At 51.2% G+C, this 14,647-nt stretch overlaps 1 protein-coding gene across 3 annotated transcripts; it reads right to left on the bottom strand.

Moving 5' to 3' along the window:
- Positions 1-1,194: 1,194 nt before the first annotated feature.
- BRD2 (bromodomain containing 2) lies at positions 1,195-13,023 on the bottom strand. Of its 3 annotated transcripts, XM_033098045.1 has the most exons (14): positions 10,446-10,704; positions 8,741-10,043; positions 6,877-7,180; positions 6,536-6,627; positions 6,133-6,270; positions 5,506-5,644; positions 5,209-5,423; positions 4,739-5,113; positions 4,094-4,222; positions 3,656-3,901; positions 3,247-3,512; positions 2,310-2,614; positions 2,005-2,127; positions 1,195-1,910 (listed from the first exon to the last, which is right to left on the bottom strand). In XM_033098045.1, exons 5-14 carry the CDS (start codon positions 6,241-6,243, stop codon positions 1,774-1,776), a joined length of 2,046 nt encoding a protein of 681 aa, XP_032953936.1. In that variant the 5' UTR covers positions 6,244-6,270; positions 6,536-6,627; positions 6,877-7,180; positions 8,741-10,043; positions 10,446-10,704; the 3' UTR covers positions 1,195-1,773. The 3 variants fall into 3 exon arrangements, with proteins under 3 accessions (XP_032953936.1, XP_032953926.1, XP_032953920.1); XM_033098035.1 differs by lacking the exons at positions 6,536-6,627; positions 10,446-10,704 and adding an exon at positions 12,579-13,023; XM_033098029.1 differs by lacking the exon at positions 6,536-6,627 and having other exon boundaries at positions 10,446-10,744.
- Positions 13,024-14,647: the final 1,624 nt, after the last annotated feature.

Genomic DNA, 14,647 nt, shown 5'->3' with positions numbered 1-14,647 from the left:
AAAGGACCACAGTTCAGAGTTCACTGAGCTTCACACTTAAAATTGGTAAAAAACCCCAATCACCGGCCTCTTCCCCTTCACAACTAAGTGTGAAGCGCTTTGCAAAACCTCGCTGTGTATCACCATTTCCTGAGCTTTTGATAATTGTTGCCCAGGCCCCAACTTGCTGAGAATCCTAAACAATAGGATCCAGAAATCAATGCAGTTTTTAAAAGCTGTGCTGGGAGTCCATATATGCAATGAGGGATGGAGAGGCACTGCGAGAGCCTAATTTATTGCTCCTTTCAAATCTTCACAACTATCTCCACCAGAACTACCCTATACCTTGTTTCTTCGAGCATTTATGGCAGAATAAACTATTTGAGTTATTAATTTGAAGCATTTATTTCCAACTTCAGGCTTCCTTCTGTGGCCCACTATACTAAGCTACCGTGTTTCCCCGAAAAGATCTAACCAAACCATCAGCTCTAACGCGTCTTTTGGAGGAAAAATGAATGTAAGACCCAGTCTTACAATACCGAGTCTTACATTAAATTTTGCTCCAAAACACGCATTAGAGCTGATGGTCTGGCTATGTCTTTTTTTCAGGTAAACACGGTAAATATGTAAGCCCCAAATCCCAGAACCCATCCGTCTCAGCTCCCTGAGGCCCCTCTCCTTAGCAATACAAGGGAGTTTGACTTGTGGAGATATTGTGATTTGAATTTGGTTAAGAATTGCTGGAATGCTCTAAACTGGCATTCTATTAATGAACTATGCAGGGCGCTGTCCATCTGCAATTTGAAGCCCCAACAGCCAATTAGTTACCTTCTCAAGGCAGCTGCCCAGTGCCGAGTACTGGCTGTGTGTGGGCTGCCTCCCCTCTGTCACAGCGTATTCAACACCCACTCAGCACTGCAGAGGCTATCTCAAATGTTGAATCCTACTAAACTCTTGTGGCATGAACGAGCCAGGGGGTTTGCTTAATCGAAACCAAAGCAAATCATGAACTTAAGGTTATTTTGAAGAATTCAGTTTACAAGGGGCAGATGCATTTATCACCATAGCAACCACCTACTGGGTTTAAAAGCTAAGACCCAATCCAACTTCAGCTGGCTCTGCCTTTTTCTCACTTCAGGAATACTTCCCTCAAAATTCTCAGACAATTCTATCATGTTCCTTCTGAAGCACCACAGAAACATATTGACTCAAAACTTCAATAATATTTTCTTTATTTACAAGTTAGAATTAACAAAGACAGACAATCCAGGGGACCAAATGAGGAGATGACAGAAACCCCCAGGGGCCCCAAATGGAGAAGGAAAACAGAGTAGAAAAAAAAATGTCAACGTAAAAAATGAGCTCCCTCTTCCCTCCCCATGGAGGCCGAGGGGACCATGGCCCCACACACCCCTCAGCCTTGCCTAGCTTAAAATAAATTAGAACCAACCTCAAAACTGGGCCTTTACAAGTCAACAGGGCAGCTATGGCCTCGGGTAACTCCCTATCGGGGCGCCTTTGCTCACTCCCCCTGTACCCCTGCCCTGCCCCATTTTGAATGGGGGCTCTATGCCCAAGAGGTCCCTCTCAATGGGGCTGGGAACTCAATCTTCTTTTGTCCATTATGTCCCTCCTTCAGTAATGTCCCTGCATCCCTCCCCCCTGCAGAGCCAGCTCTCCTACAGTGGGGGGAGGGAGTGAGATGAGGAAGTGTCACAGCAAGGGGGAGGGGTGGGGCAAAGCGGTCTAAGGGTCCGGTCCTGCGGAGCCTCCTGCCCCAACTGGCCTGGCCCCTCAGCCTGAGTCGGAATCACTGGTGTCTGAAGAGGAGGAAGAGGATGAAGAGGAGCTGGAGTCTGAGCTGGAGCTGGAAGCGCTGAGGCGGGACACCGCTACTTGCTGTGCTGACAACGACTCTGTTTTCTCATTCGCTGCAGAATCAAGTTGAAAGTTAAAAATGTCATTTGTCAAGCCAGTCAAAAGGGCAAAAGATAGTGAATTTGCAGTGGTGTCCAAGACACTCACCTTTCTTGGGGGGCTTTTTGGTGGAGTTGAGCTGCCCACTAACATCCTGTAACCGCTTTTCTAGTTCCCGCTTTTTCTCCAAAGCCAGTTCCTCCTTTGTCTTTCCCACAGGTTTTTTAATGGCTAGAAAAAGAAAACACATCAGGACTGCGATTGCCGTAAACACCCTGAAAGTTTTATTGCACCCTGGCGTCACCAAGTTCTGCAGACTGAGCGCATCAGGTCTGCACACCCCACCAGCCTCCTCTAAACTGTCCTGAGGTGTGAGGACTGCTGCAGCCACGGGGGGCCTCATTCACACTTACTGTAGGGCTTCCGAGGTTTCTTTCGTAGGCAAGAGAGGACATAGCGTTCAAGCTCTCTAAGCGTGGATGGCTTGAGAGTTTCAAAATCAATCTCAATCTCTTCTGGGTTTGAGTCACGTAAAGACGGCTCCCTGGCTTGGATTATGTGAACAACTCGACCCAGCTTCTCCCCAGGTAGTTTGTTGATGTCTAGGCTCAACTGCCGCTTCTCATCGTAACTCATGGGCCTGCTTTCTTCTTCCTCCTCTGAGTCATAGCCTGTAGGCAAGGTAGGTGGGGCCGTCTTGGTGGTCTTTTTGGGCAGTCTATGGGCAAAGGAAAACTCAATTATAGAAGCATCCTCAACCCCTCACCCCAACATGTTCCCACTGTTCAACCCAGTAATTTGGATTTCCTGCTTGGTGTGGAGCTTTCTTCATAAATCCAAATGACTGAGCCAAAGATGGGCTATTAGGGCACTATTAGGGAAGAGGATTCTTACATGCCAACCATTTTACATTTATTTTGGGCTTTAAGAACTAAATATAGGTATGCTGGCAGAAGTGCATCTTTTTGTTCCTAAAACACTACTAACCCACCCCACTATGAAAAACAAACAAAAAACGGATTGGTTTAGAGAAACGGGTGGGCAAACTATGGTCCTAGGCCACATCTGGCCTACCACTTGTTTTTGTAAATAAAGTTTTATTGAAACAGATTCACGTTCACATCTTTATTGCCTATGGCTACTTTTGCACTGTCCTGTCAGAACAGAGCAGCTTTGAGACCCTACGGTCTTCAAAGTCCGTGTCTGTCACCTGGCCACTTAAAGGAAACATTTGCTAACTAACCCCTAGCTTAGAGAAAACCATACAAGGAACGGTAGAAAGCATCCTTCCCCGAAGAAACTACAGAAATAGCCAAGCTCGCCTCTGCTTCCTATCCTGTTAGAACTCACTTGGTGCCACTTCCTCCAGAAGGTCCAAAGCCAGTGGGGCCTAGTGTAGCAGCACTGCCAGCCCCAGTGCCACTGGCTTTCTTGGATTTCTTGGGCTGAGAGAGGCGGGGTGCCCGAGGCCCCTTGTCATCTTCATCTACCCCAGCCCGGCCTCGGTGCTTCTCTGCTTTCCGTTTCTTCTTCTTTTCTTTTTTTTCTCTCTTCCGCTTGGGCTTAGATATTGGGCCTTGGGACAGGGCAGCCAGTTGTTCATGTACTGCCCGAAGCTAGAGAGGAAAAGGAACCAAGGTGTGAAATGGGAAAAACACATCAACAGACAATTTAATAAAAAAAGACTGAGAAAAAAAGTCACGGCAAAGATAGCGCACGAACATCTTGCTCAGTAAACTGAAGAATGACAAAAGAATACCTGTTCCTGTAGTTCAGCTAAGCGATGAGCCCTTTCTTCCTCCGAGTCAGAGCTTTCACTCTCTTCTTCCTCTTCGTCTTCCTCTTCCTCCTCCTCCTCCTCGGAAGAGCTCTCACTGCTGCTTTCCTCACTCGAGGACTCAGAAGAAGACTTGGCCAGGCCAGCAGGCAAGGCAGTAGAGACTGGCAGCGGCCCTGGTTCCAGTGGTTCATCTGGCATCTTGGCATAACGGAACTCAAACACATCCTAAAAGAGGGGCAAGACTCAAAACCATGCTGGGGGACAGTGCCCCTATTACATACACCCAGCCACCTGATGCTTTAGCTCCTTTACGATTGTAAAGCCTAGGAGAGCCTCACACTGAGACTGTGCACACAGCCAGATGACAAAAATCTCCCCAGACCTATTTATTTTTCAGACTCCGACCTTGGCACTCACCTGTAGCTTTCGTGCCATGGCCACAACATCATGGTCTGGGGGGTTGTACTTATAGCAGTTGGAGAACATAAGCCGCACATCAGCAGCGAACTCCTGTGCATCCCGGTAATCCCGATTCTCCATCTTCCGCTGCAGAAGGAGGCAGCATCAGAAGCTGCACAGGCAGGAGACTCACCTTTCCCTGCCAAGCCCAGACACCGCAAGAGCAGCCCTCTTTTGAGAGCACAGTAGGGGTGACCTTAAGGATCTGTGCCCTGAGGTTCAAGTTTGAAGTCAAAGGTATTTGGGTAGGTTGAAGAAATATCTATGTTTGGGAAAAAAATCATTTCTAAGTGACAGGGAGGGTGGGTGGCCCTGACTATCATCCCACCCTCTGACTCCCCAAACCCAACACTCCCAATAAGTAGGATTTAACTGTAGATGAGTCGTGTTGCTCTGAAGACAAAACCCTATAGTTTCAAACTCCCAGAATTAGGGACTCTTAACTAGTACCTGACCATCTGACCTGCCCCACTATTATTTTGTAAAAGGAAAATACCAACAATCAAAGACTGCTGTGTGCCCACGAGGAGAAATGACTGCTTTTATTGCTCCCCAGGCTCCAGTCACTGCCTAAGCAGCCCAGCTGCCCCATGCAGTGGGTACCTTGACAGTGCTGAGGTCCATGGGGTGCTTAATGATGTCATGGTAGTCATGCAGGCCAAGGGCAGAAGCGTCCACGGGTTTATAGAAAGGCCAGGCATAGGCAGCATGCTTCTTAGACAGTAACTCCTTCAAAATGCCATTGCAATGTTTTAACTGTTCCGATAGCTTCCCTTTCTTGGAGCTCTGGTGTTGTTGCTGAGAGTCAGGCAAGTCTTTGCGTGGGGGCTTGATGGGGCGGCCACTCTCTCTGCGCATTGGAGGAAGCCGTGCTGCCTTGGGCTCGAGACCCCCGGGGGGGCTAGCTGGGGAACCAGGAGCCAGGATGGCTGTAGGCGTAGGGGTGGTAGTATCTGCTTTCCGCTTTACGCCTTTTTTCTGCAGAGAAAAACAAGATGGGAGCCTTTTATTCCAGGTTCACTTCATTCAAGCTTTCTTGCCCCACTGCCCCAAAGAATTCCACAGATCTGTACCTTGGCAAGGGGCTGGGCTGGAGGAGCTGCAGAGACGGCAAGGAGCGGGGGGCCGGCGGAATGCAAGGACTTGAGAAGGGGAGAAGAGATGACCGATGGGTGGGGAATGTTGAGGACAGTGGTAGGTATCTCAGGAGGTGGAGTATACAGGGCTGTGTGAGACACGGAAGAGACAGCAGGCACCTGATGGGCACTGGTGATACTGCCCTGGAGCGCTGGGAAAGAGAAAAAAAAAGATTAGTTTGATCATCTTTCCCATCTTTTGGTCTCCATTAGCAAAAGTCCCACTCTTCCTACCTGCTAATTTGGCCCCCTTCTTGTGGCTATTCTTAGGGATGGTCACCACAAGCTCTTGTTCCTCTTGTGGCATCGATGCCACTTTCTGTAGGAATATTTTTTCCAGCGTTTGTGCCATCAAGACAATATCATCAGTGGGCTACAAGAAACAAAAAGGTTCAAATGTCAGTAAAAGATAGACGGAACTATTTTTTTTAAAAGCAATTTCTAGCTCTAGGCACCATCACCACTCCCTTAGATAAATCCACCACCTCGGACTAAAAACTACCTCCACTGGGCCACTAACCCCCATTTTCTCTTCCAACTCTGTCCCTCAGGCAGAATACAAGAAAAATTAAAAAATAAGGGAACAGATCCCGTTCTACTCAGGTCTCTGGAAATTTCTGAGAAACAGGGCCATCCCCAAGTATGAAACGTGTTCTACTTAAATAACCTTTAACACTGGATTTCTGAAGCCCCGTCACTGTTCAGTGGCACCCTTTGGAGCTCAGACTTTCTAGATCCTTACTACTCTGAGAACACCTTCTGTAGTAAAATTTCAACTTTGTGTAGACAAAACATCTAGCAACAACAGGAGCACTCACTGGCTCTCCGCATCTACTAAGGAACACATACAGAAAAACTCACCTTGTTGTAAATGTAACAGTTGGTGAACATGGTGTTAAAATCCTGCATACACTCTGAGGCAGCCCAATAGTAGTTGTTTTCAAGTCTCCTCTTAATAGTACCCATGTCCATAGGCTGCTTTATAATTTTATGATAATCCTAAAAAAAGAAATACCAGGTCAGAGCCACTGAAAAATGCCTGTTCTCCCAGGCAAACTACTAACCCCAACACACACTCACGCACACACACACCCCCCTATGTGTCAAAGGAGTAAGCAGTCCCCTAAACTGCGGCCCCAATTAAACTCCGGGACAGAAAAAAATGGAACAGAATTCTTAACACCCAGCAGGAGGCCCCTACTGCCTTTCTCTAACCACCCACCTCCCACCCAGCTCTGGAAAGTTTCCCATCCTGTGACATTACCTCTGGGGCTGGCTATCCATTGGCTGCATGAGGGAGAGGAAGAAGCTAAGAATTTTGGCCACCGTGGTCCTCTCCCAACCCGGGGTGGGAATCTGTAAAATGGAGCCAGGGCACAAAAGTTAAGGAAGGACACATGGAGGGCACAATGAGAGATGCCAAGGTAGCAAACGGTTGGATTAATCACAAAGGACCAAGAAGGCAGAAATCCGGTGGTTATCTACCCTACAAAGTAGAGATAGGGAATCCCTAGGGGCCGCAGCAGCTACACTATAGACAACCCACCTCCACTCACACACATTCGTGTTCGTTGCCACACCCCCTACTCCAACCTCTCTACTCACCGGCAGACCCAGTTTGACGGCATCCACAGGCTGCCGGAAAGGCCATGCAAACTGATGTTTCCACAGAGCCTTCATCACTACCTTGTGCAGGTACTGCAGCTGGTTGGTAACCCGTCCTGGCTTTTTGGGGTTGGACACCTCTGGAGGCGGTGGGTTGGCAGGGGTCAGTTGTAAAGCTGGCACTGAAGCCATTGTGGGGCTTTCAAATCCTTCATACAACAAGGAGGGCTTTCGAATCCTTTTCCCTGGTGCTGCAGCCTCTGGGCCCAGACCCAGTAACCCTGCATTCCCCTCCCCAGGGAGCCTGTGAAAACGGGAAACAAAATTAGATGTAGTAAGCTCATAAAAATTAGGGAGAGAACAATTTACACTATACACCCAATAAATCCAGGCTTGGGAACTAGTGACAGGTGGGCAAGTTTATGGAAGTGGATTATTAACTACAAGCAGTATTCAAACATCCAGAACTTTTATTATAGTCTCCCCTCCCATTGCTTTTGTTTATTTTTAGTGTATCTACCTAGATCTCCCACCTTCCAGAGTCTGATAAACTCTTATTATTTTTGTATTCGGGGGAAAAAAAAGCCCCAAGACGGCTTCTTATAGCACACAGCATCTGACAACCACAGGCTCATGGGGATGGGACTTAACTAAAATGGGTGGAGCAGAGAAACTCAAGCCTGAGCTCACTAGGGGCTTGGTGGTTGCCATGGTGGATGAGCCTGAGAGTAGCAGGTGAAAAAAGGGAACAAAACGGAGAATTCTGTAGAATGCCAATGATCTGCCTAAGACTCCCTCTGAGTAGAAGAGATCAGCACAATCCATAAGCTCTGCATAGTTAACTTCAAAGCGCAAAAAAACCCAAAAACCAAACAAATCTAACGGAAAACCACAACAACTCAAAAAAAAAAAAATCAGACAAGGAGCACGTCAGACTTCACAGCCTGGAATAACTCCACTGCCAGTCCCCAAAAGCGATCTGCAAATTCAGTCTCCTTTCCAAGGGATTCAAAAAATAGAGTTGCCCAGTCAAGGTCAGCAAGTTCCTTGTTAGACAGACCACCCCCCAATCCTGCCAAAAAAACAGGATTCCAACAACAGTTCCCACTGTAGCATCGACTCTAGAGATCAAAAGCCAAGAGTAGTTCAAGTTTACATTCTCTCTGGCGCTCCTCAGGACCAGGTGTTTTCCCCAGGACCTAAGACTAAAGACACTACCCTGAGATCTCATTGTTTACATGCCAAGAGAGCTGAACGAAAGAATCCTTAGCTCCACCTTCCCGCCTTAAAAAAACTCTCAATGCTGTCAAATCACCCTCCCCCCCAAACACAAAACCGATCCAGTCACTGAAAGACAAGCCGTTTAACGACCTACCCTAGACAGTAGGAACTCACAGGCTGAAACAGTAATCCCTCTACCCTACTCTGGGAATTCCCGTTGCCAGTCCCTGAAGCTCTATCACCATGGCAACCCCATAAAGCACAAAATAGGACCACGAACCTGCAAAAGACTATGACAAACCGTCTTTAAACACTAGACCCACAGGATCCGCTGCCCAATCAATGTCGTCCTTCTCCATTACGTTCCGCCACCGATCTAGCTCTCCCTGGCTCGGTTAAAATTGCACCACCGCGGGGAAAGTAACACAGACACTGACAACCTGTACTCCCTCCATACGCAGTGTCTGGGACGCTACCAAGATTCCAAAACCGTCGCTCAATCCCTGCCGCGAGCCCCGAGAGCCAACAGTCGCGCCACCGATCAGCAACGCGCCCGCGTCGTTTCGTATTCCCTCCGAACCCAACGTCCTACACCCCGGTGCCACTATCCCCCAACACCCCTTTCCCACTCACGGCGACGTACTTGTTATGGGGAGTCACGTTTTGCAGCATCTTGACCGTGGGGAACCGGCGCTGCCCTCAACCGCGGAAAGTCCGGGTGGCCTCGGTTCCCCTTACCGCCCGGTCCAGCATAACCCGGGAAGTGGGGGGGCCCGCTGCCCTTGCCCTCCAGGCGACAACCCCCCCACCGGGCTGGCACGAATGCAGTCTCCTCCGCTGCTTCTCGGAAAGCTCCCGGCAGCTTGGCGCGCTCTGCAGGAGGCGGACAGCGAGAAAATGGCGGCGGCCTCAGAAGAGGGCGAGCAAGGGGGGAACGGACTCTTCAAACCCTAGGAAGGCCCCCAATCCCAGACACCGTCGTCAATATTGCCTGCTGTTGGTCTGCAAGGCTCCCCTCTTCCTGCTGGGACCGTCCGGAGTGGACGAGGTCCCGTTTCGATCTCGATGGAGGCGGATGAACACGCAAAGTGGTTTAGGGAGCCGCCGCCTCCATCTTTGAAATCCTCTTGAGGGCGGAGTAGAGGGGGTGGACAGATTCCGAGGATTGGGCGGGGCCCGAAAAAGGGGAGCTTCGGGGGCTTCTACGGGGTCTGTACTGTCCGCCGGGACCGGTCATAGGCCGAGACGAAGGCCATTTCCAAGCGGATGGACGTGGATTGTAATGGCGGGCCCCGACGACCCGAAGGCTGTATCGGTAGGCAGAATCCTCCAGCCCGTTCTAGAGGCTGCTCCACTCCAGCGCGAAATGGCGCCGCCGAGCCCCGCGCCAGCCCTTTATATATAGGCAGGGGGGAGGAGCTTCGCCGCTCATGCGCGCCACCGTGCTCGAGATTTCCCCCACCCTTTCCGCGCGCGCACGCTCGCTCACGCGCGTCAAGATGCCGAGTCGAAGGGGGAGGTACGCCTCTCCGCGGGAGCGTTTTCTATTGGTCAGCCGAAAGGATGACGTCACAAACTTCATTTCCAAGGCGTCAGTCACCAGGCAGAAGAATGCCGCATAGACCCATTGGGAAGCGGCAACCCGCCATATCTCCAAGCCAATTGGCTGCGCTGTGGTTCCGCGACTCCAGGGAAAGGAGGTTGGCAGGGGCGCAGCACCCTCTCCCCAACTCCCCTTCCAACAAAGTCTTCCCAGGAGTCCAGGCCGGGTGCGACTGGCGACTGCCAAGCTCGGGCAGGTCGTACCATTCGTTGCTCCTCCATTGGCCAAACCGGCAGGACTGGAGGGGCCTGTGTGGGCGTAGCCAACCTCGGCCCGCCAGGGTGTGGCCGCAGGAGCCCGGAGGGTGGTGGTTCTCGGCAGTGAGGCCGCTGCAGTGAAGAATCTGAAACGAGGAAGAAGACGCCATCTTAAAAGCCGCGGCCTGGTTCTCTGGATAGACAGTTAAGGGCTCCCAACTGTAGTGAAAACGGGATCTAACATCCCTATGTTTCACAATAAAAGATATAGGCTTGCCAGAGTCTTAAAATCGTCCCCGCCCTTCCCCAGGTCAAACAACCAAAAGACAAAACTGTCCTCTGAATCTATCTTTGAACTCCCCGAAACTCTACCAGCAAAATAGCCAAACCTAAACGACGTTCCAAAAATTTGCACACCAAGGACCTCTCCAATTTCTCCCCACTCATACCTTTAGTTATTAATACAAATATCTGTCTGCTCAACAAAAGCTCGGCTTCCCTTTAAAATGGGAGCAAAATCTCCAAACACACCTGTGTCTGAAACCCACCTTCTCCCCAAACTTCATTCCGGTGTCTGGCTCAGAGCGGAAAAAACAAGTACTGCGAGGGGCGAACAACCCCCCCCCCCCACCAAGAGAGCTCAGACTTTTCCTCACGCTCCCCGCCTCCTCCTCCCAGAGGGCATACCCACAACCCCCTCAGGGTCCCTTCCACCGTGGGGGGCGGAAGGGACCCCCCACCCCCCACCAGGGTCCGGAGTCCTCCCCACGGAGCAGCTGGTCCATCGGTCAGCGCCAGGGAGGAGGGCGAGCGGAGGAGGCGGCGGCTGCGGCTCACTAGCCCTCCCCCTCCTTCTCTCCCCTTCTCCCCTCCCCCCGGGCCGTCCGCCTCCGAGGAGGGGCAGGAGCCATTTTGGGAGCTCAGTTTCGCCCCCTCCCCTCCAACCCACTTATCTATGTCTTCCCCACAATCTGATCTGAATAGGGTTAAACTACGAATGAAGAACCAGAACACAAGGTCTGGATCTCTAAAGCCACCTCTGGGGCTTCCCCCCACCCCAAATGGGAGACATAAAGAATTTCCCCCATCCGGGTTTCAGCGGGAGGCTCCCCCCCATTTCCTTTTTTCTGGACACCAAGGGAAGATATACTATGCCTATCAGAAAAAAAATTAATGCAAGTCAACGAATATAAGAACGTCCTCCCTCTGGAAGCGCTCGTGAGGGCCTAGAAGATCCTCGAGCTCCTACCACATCACCCTCCTTCAATAGCTCTTGAGCCCTAACCTCGGTTAGTGCGTCTAAAATGGCCGTCATTCTCCCGTCTCCACCACCTCCCTAGTCGTGCAAACCCTGCAGGGGGGAAGTGCGCCTGGGAAAGTAGATTCGTACCCCACCCCTTCCGCAAGATATCAGGCTGCGGCCCGAAAAGTACAAGCGGGTCCGCCGGGCAGCCGCGCGGAGGGCAATGACACAGCAACTTTGCAAGGGCCTTCTCCCCTCCCCCATTGCATTCCCCAGTGGCTCAGCCTCCCAAATCTGTTTTTCTCCACCCGGGGCCTTGCAAGTCTGCACAAAGGCCGGCCAGGAAAGAAAAATTTAGGAGGGCTAGAAAATAGTGGGCCTTAGAAAGCGAAAGGGCAGCCAGGCATTACTCTGGCTTATTTCCCTGCATTCCGGAAAGTCACTGCTCCCCTCTCCCTCCCAGTCCTCCCTTCCCCCACATGAGTCACAGAGGAGGCTACTGCTACTCAGTAATTTGGAAGAGTAACTCTTCCCTCCTTTCCGTTCCCTCCCCCGCAGTACACAAGGAGAGAACTGTTCAGGAATGGGGGAGGGGATGGAGGCAAAAAACGCCACCCTGGAGAAACCCGCCACCCTGGAGAAACCCGAAACCTTGTGATTTGCGAAATGATTCCAGATCCTAAGCCTCACTCCCTCAAGTCTCAGACCACGCTTTTTACCGCCCTCCCAGCACCGACTTTGGGCCTGGTTTCTGCTCTTAAATTTACCCCTAGCTTTCAGCCTGTAAGCCCGCCTCAACCAGGGGTAGGCACATGCTCAGCTAAGACCCCAACGGGGCAACAAAGTTTTGTGCACAAGGTTCCACAGGCCGTGTCCACGTGAATGCACCCAATTCGATAAGCGACTCCAAGAGTAACCTCCAGCATGCCATGTGATAACCGAGCTTCCTAATGCTGACACAAAGGAAGCACAGAAACGCTCCTGACAGAGTCCGGGGAGAAAGGGAGTGGGCACCAGGGAACAATCTCAGTTCACACCCCGGATTGTCCACTCAACCCTAAACCATCACATCCCAAAAAGTAGGAACTAGTCACCATTCCCACTCCTCAGCCCACTAAGTCACCCTTCCCTCCGACCGCCGAATGGAAACCTCACCTGGCTCCGGACTCCTGTACCCCCCAGGGGACGAAAGGAATGGGGGTACACACCGCCCCCGCCCCTTTGCCCTCCACTTGGTATGGAGGCTTGAGGTTGGCCATTCCCCTCCCCCATCAGCAGTGCCCTCTCCCGCTCGCCCCCCTTCACGCTCCCATTGGCTGTGAACTATTAGAAGGACAAACCCACCCTCAGGATTCTACTCTGAACCCCAAGAATTTCCCTCCCGAGCTCCCCCCCATTGGATGACTGGCAACATTCCCGTCCAAGGTCCCCTTCTTACCTGGATGGTGGAACCTTCAGGGGGGATCCAATGTTCCCCTCGGCTTGGTGCGGGGGGAGGATGTAATCCGGGGTGTCACCCCCCCGGAAACTGAAACTGTGTTGGGGGAGGGGGCGTAGCCCCCAGCCCCTCCCTTCTCGACAGAGCTGGGGGGGTGGGGAGATCATCGGGGCCGCGCGGCCACGTCAGCAACACCGAGATTGGCTGACCCGGGTCACGTGCCAGCCGTCCCCCTCCCCCCAACGGGTCCAGTTTTCCGAAGGTTCTTGGGGGTCGCGCAAGGGGCCAAGGGAACTGCCTGGCCCAGGCCTATTTCCAGAGACCCGGAGCAATCTAATTCAGCTGCTTCTCCATATCCCGGCTCCCTATCCCTCTGTCAACGACCCTGTCCCCCCCCAACTCGCCTCTCCGTATGGGTTCAGCATGGCTGCCGCAGCCCGGGAACGTGCACTGCGCAGGCGCAAGGTGCGACCGGATTGGGGGAGGGGAAAGGAGGCCGCGGGCAGAACAGCAGTGCGCAGGCGTCCAGGCGGGCACCTCACCTCCCGCGGCGCGTCCGGGAGCGCGCGCTGTGGGTGGGGCGGAAGCGGGCGCGGTGCGCCGACCTGTTGTGGTGGCCTTTTCTGTGCTGTCTGCGGTCTCGCGGGGAGTCGCACGGCGGTGCACTGTATTCATTTTCCGCAGGTGTAAGGTGCAGCTTTGCACGTTCTGGCTGGGGTCCACCGGAAATGTGCACCACCGAACTGTTAGTACTGTTGTTCGACCACGGGAGAGGAAGTTCATTACCCTCTTGGTGCCTGCCGCGCGCAGGGAGATGAGGTGCGGACGCAGAATGTGGGCGTTGTTTCGCAGCTTTGTCTTAAGCAGTTTTACAACCTCTCAATTCTTGCACCTACTACCCAAATTTCAGTACTTCATTGAGACCTGCTAGTTCCTGGACTCCGGCTTTCTACAAAATTTACCGGCCTTCTGATCACGTTTACTTTACTCAACTCGGGCTGGACCATTTAAATTAAAATTCTAATCGTTTTTCCTAAGGCTTTGCCCTCTCTCGATCTTGAATCAGTCCCATAAAGATCTAACTTAGGGATGTTACGGAGATTAAGTTGCCACCTGAAACAGACCTTTTACTTGGCAGCCAGGAATATCCCTTGACCCTCAGAGTATGAATTTTCATTCTGTAGTCCACAAACCCCCCACTGCCGCCACCCCCCGCTATCAGAACAGAACAGAAAGGCCAACTTGCAGCACTCCGCTTTCTCTCTCATAAACTGGGCCATGTCTGGATCCCTTTACCGTTGTACCAGAAGTCCTCTCTTCTGTTCAAGGAAATCCTTTTTCTTTTGACCTGGTCAGCCTTATCTATACTCTGAAGCTATCCTCCATTTTCTACCAGTTGGTATTTTTAACTCCTTTCTACGAGTTTCCTGGTCCAGGAAGAAAAAAAAGGAAAGAAAGAAAACCTTATTAATACTGTATCCCCTTATAGACGCATTCACCTCTCAGCTACACTGTGCAGTCAAGACCTGAAATTATGAAATTTTCCTATCTCTGCCCCATCCCCACTCCTCAGTCCATTTCTTGCACTACTGAAACTGTTCTGGCCAATGTCACTAGGGGCCTCCTAATTGGCAAGAGCAGGAAACGCTTTTCAGTTCTCACTTTATTTGACCTCTGTGAGGCATTTGACACTTGATCACGCTTCCTTCTTGAAATTCTCTACACCCTTGATTTCTGTGACCAGTCTCACTTGTTTCTCTTCCTACTAGTCCAGCTGTTCCTCTCCAGTGCCTTTCATGCTCTTTCCTTTAGTTCCTTCCTAAGCGTTGATGTTTTCCAGGATTTTGCCTCAGTTTGCCTCTAGTTCTGTTCATCTTCTCTAACTAATCTTACTCAATGACTCAAAGCCTCTCAAATCTGTATCTTTAATTCAGAAAACTCTCCTGAGCTAAACTTGCTAGCAAATATTACCACTTGGATAACCCTCAGACGTTTCAACCTGTTCAAAATTGATGCAATCTGGGGAGCATTTGAGATCTGGCTACCCAGCATATGTTGTCAGTTTGGTT

Source organism: Rhinolophus ferrumequinum, chromosome 3 (assembly GCF_004115265.2).
Source record: "Rhinolophus ferrumequinum isolate MPI-CBG mRhiFer1 chromosome 3, mRhiFer1_v1.p, whole genome shotgun sequence".
NCBI classification, from domain to species: domain Eukaryota; kingdom Metazoa; phylum Chordata; class Mammalia; order Chiroptera; family Rhinolophidae; genus Rhinolophus; species Rhinolophus ferrumequinum.
Note: the sequence above shows the minus strand (reverse complement) of the source record. Positions and strands in the feature narration are given on the sequence as shown.

Bases quoted from the DNA above. Each gene is read 5' to 3' on its own strand.
- BRD2 (XM_033098035.1), bottom strand. From the start codon at position 8,769: ATGCTGCAAAACGTGACTCCCCATAACAA. The intron at 7,181-8,740 runs GTACGTCGCCGT...CCGTTTTCACAG, and splicing joins AACGTGACTCCCCATAACAA to GCTCCCTGGGGAGGGGAATG. The intron at 4,223-4,738 runs GTACCCACTGCA...CTCCTTCTGCAG, and splicing joins TGGACCTCAGCACTGTCAAG to CGGAAGATGGAGAATCGGGA.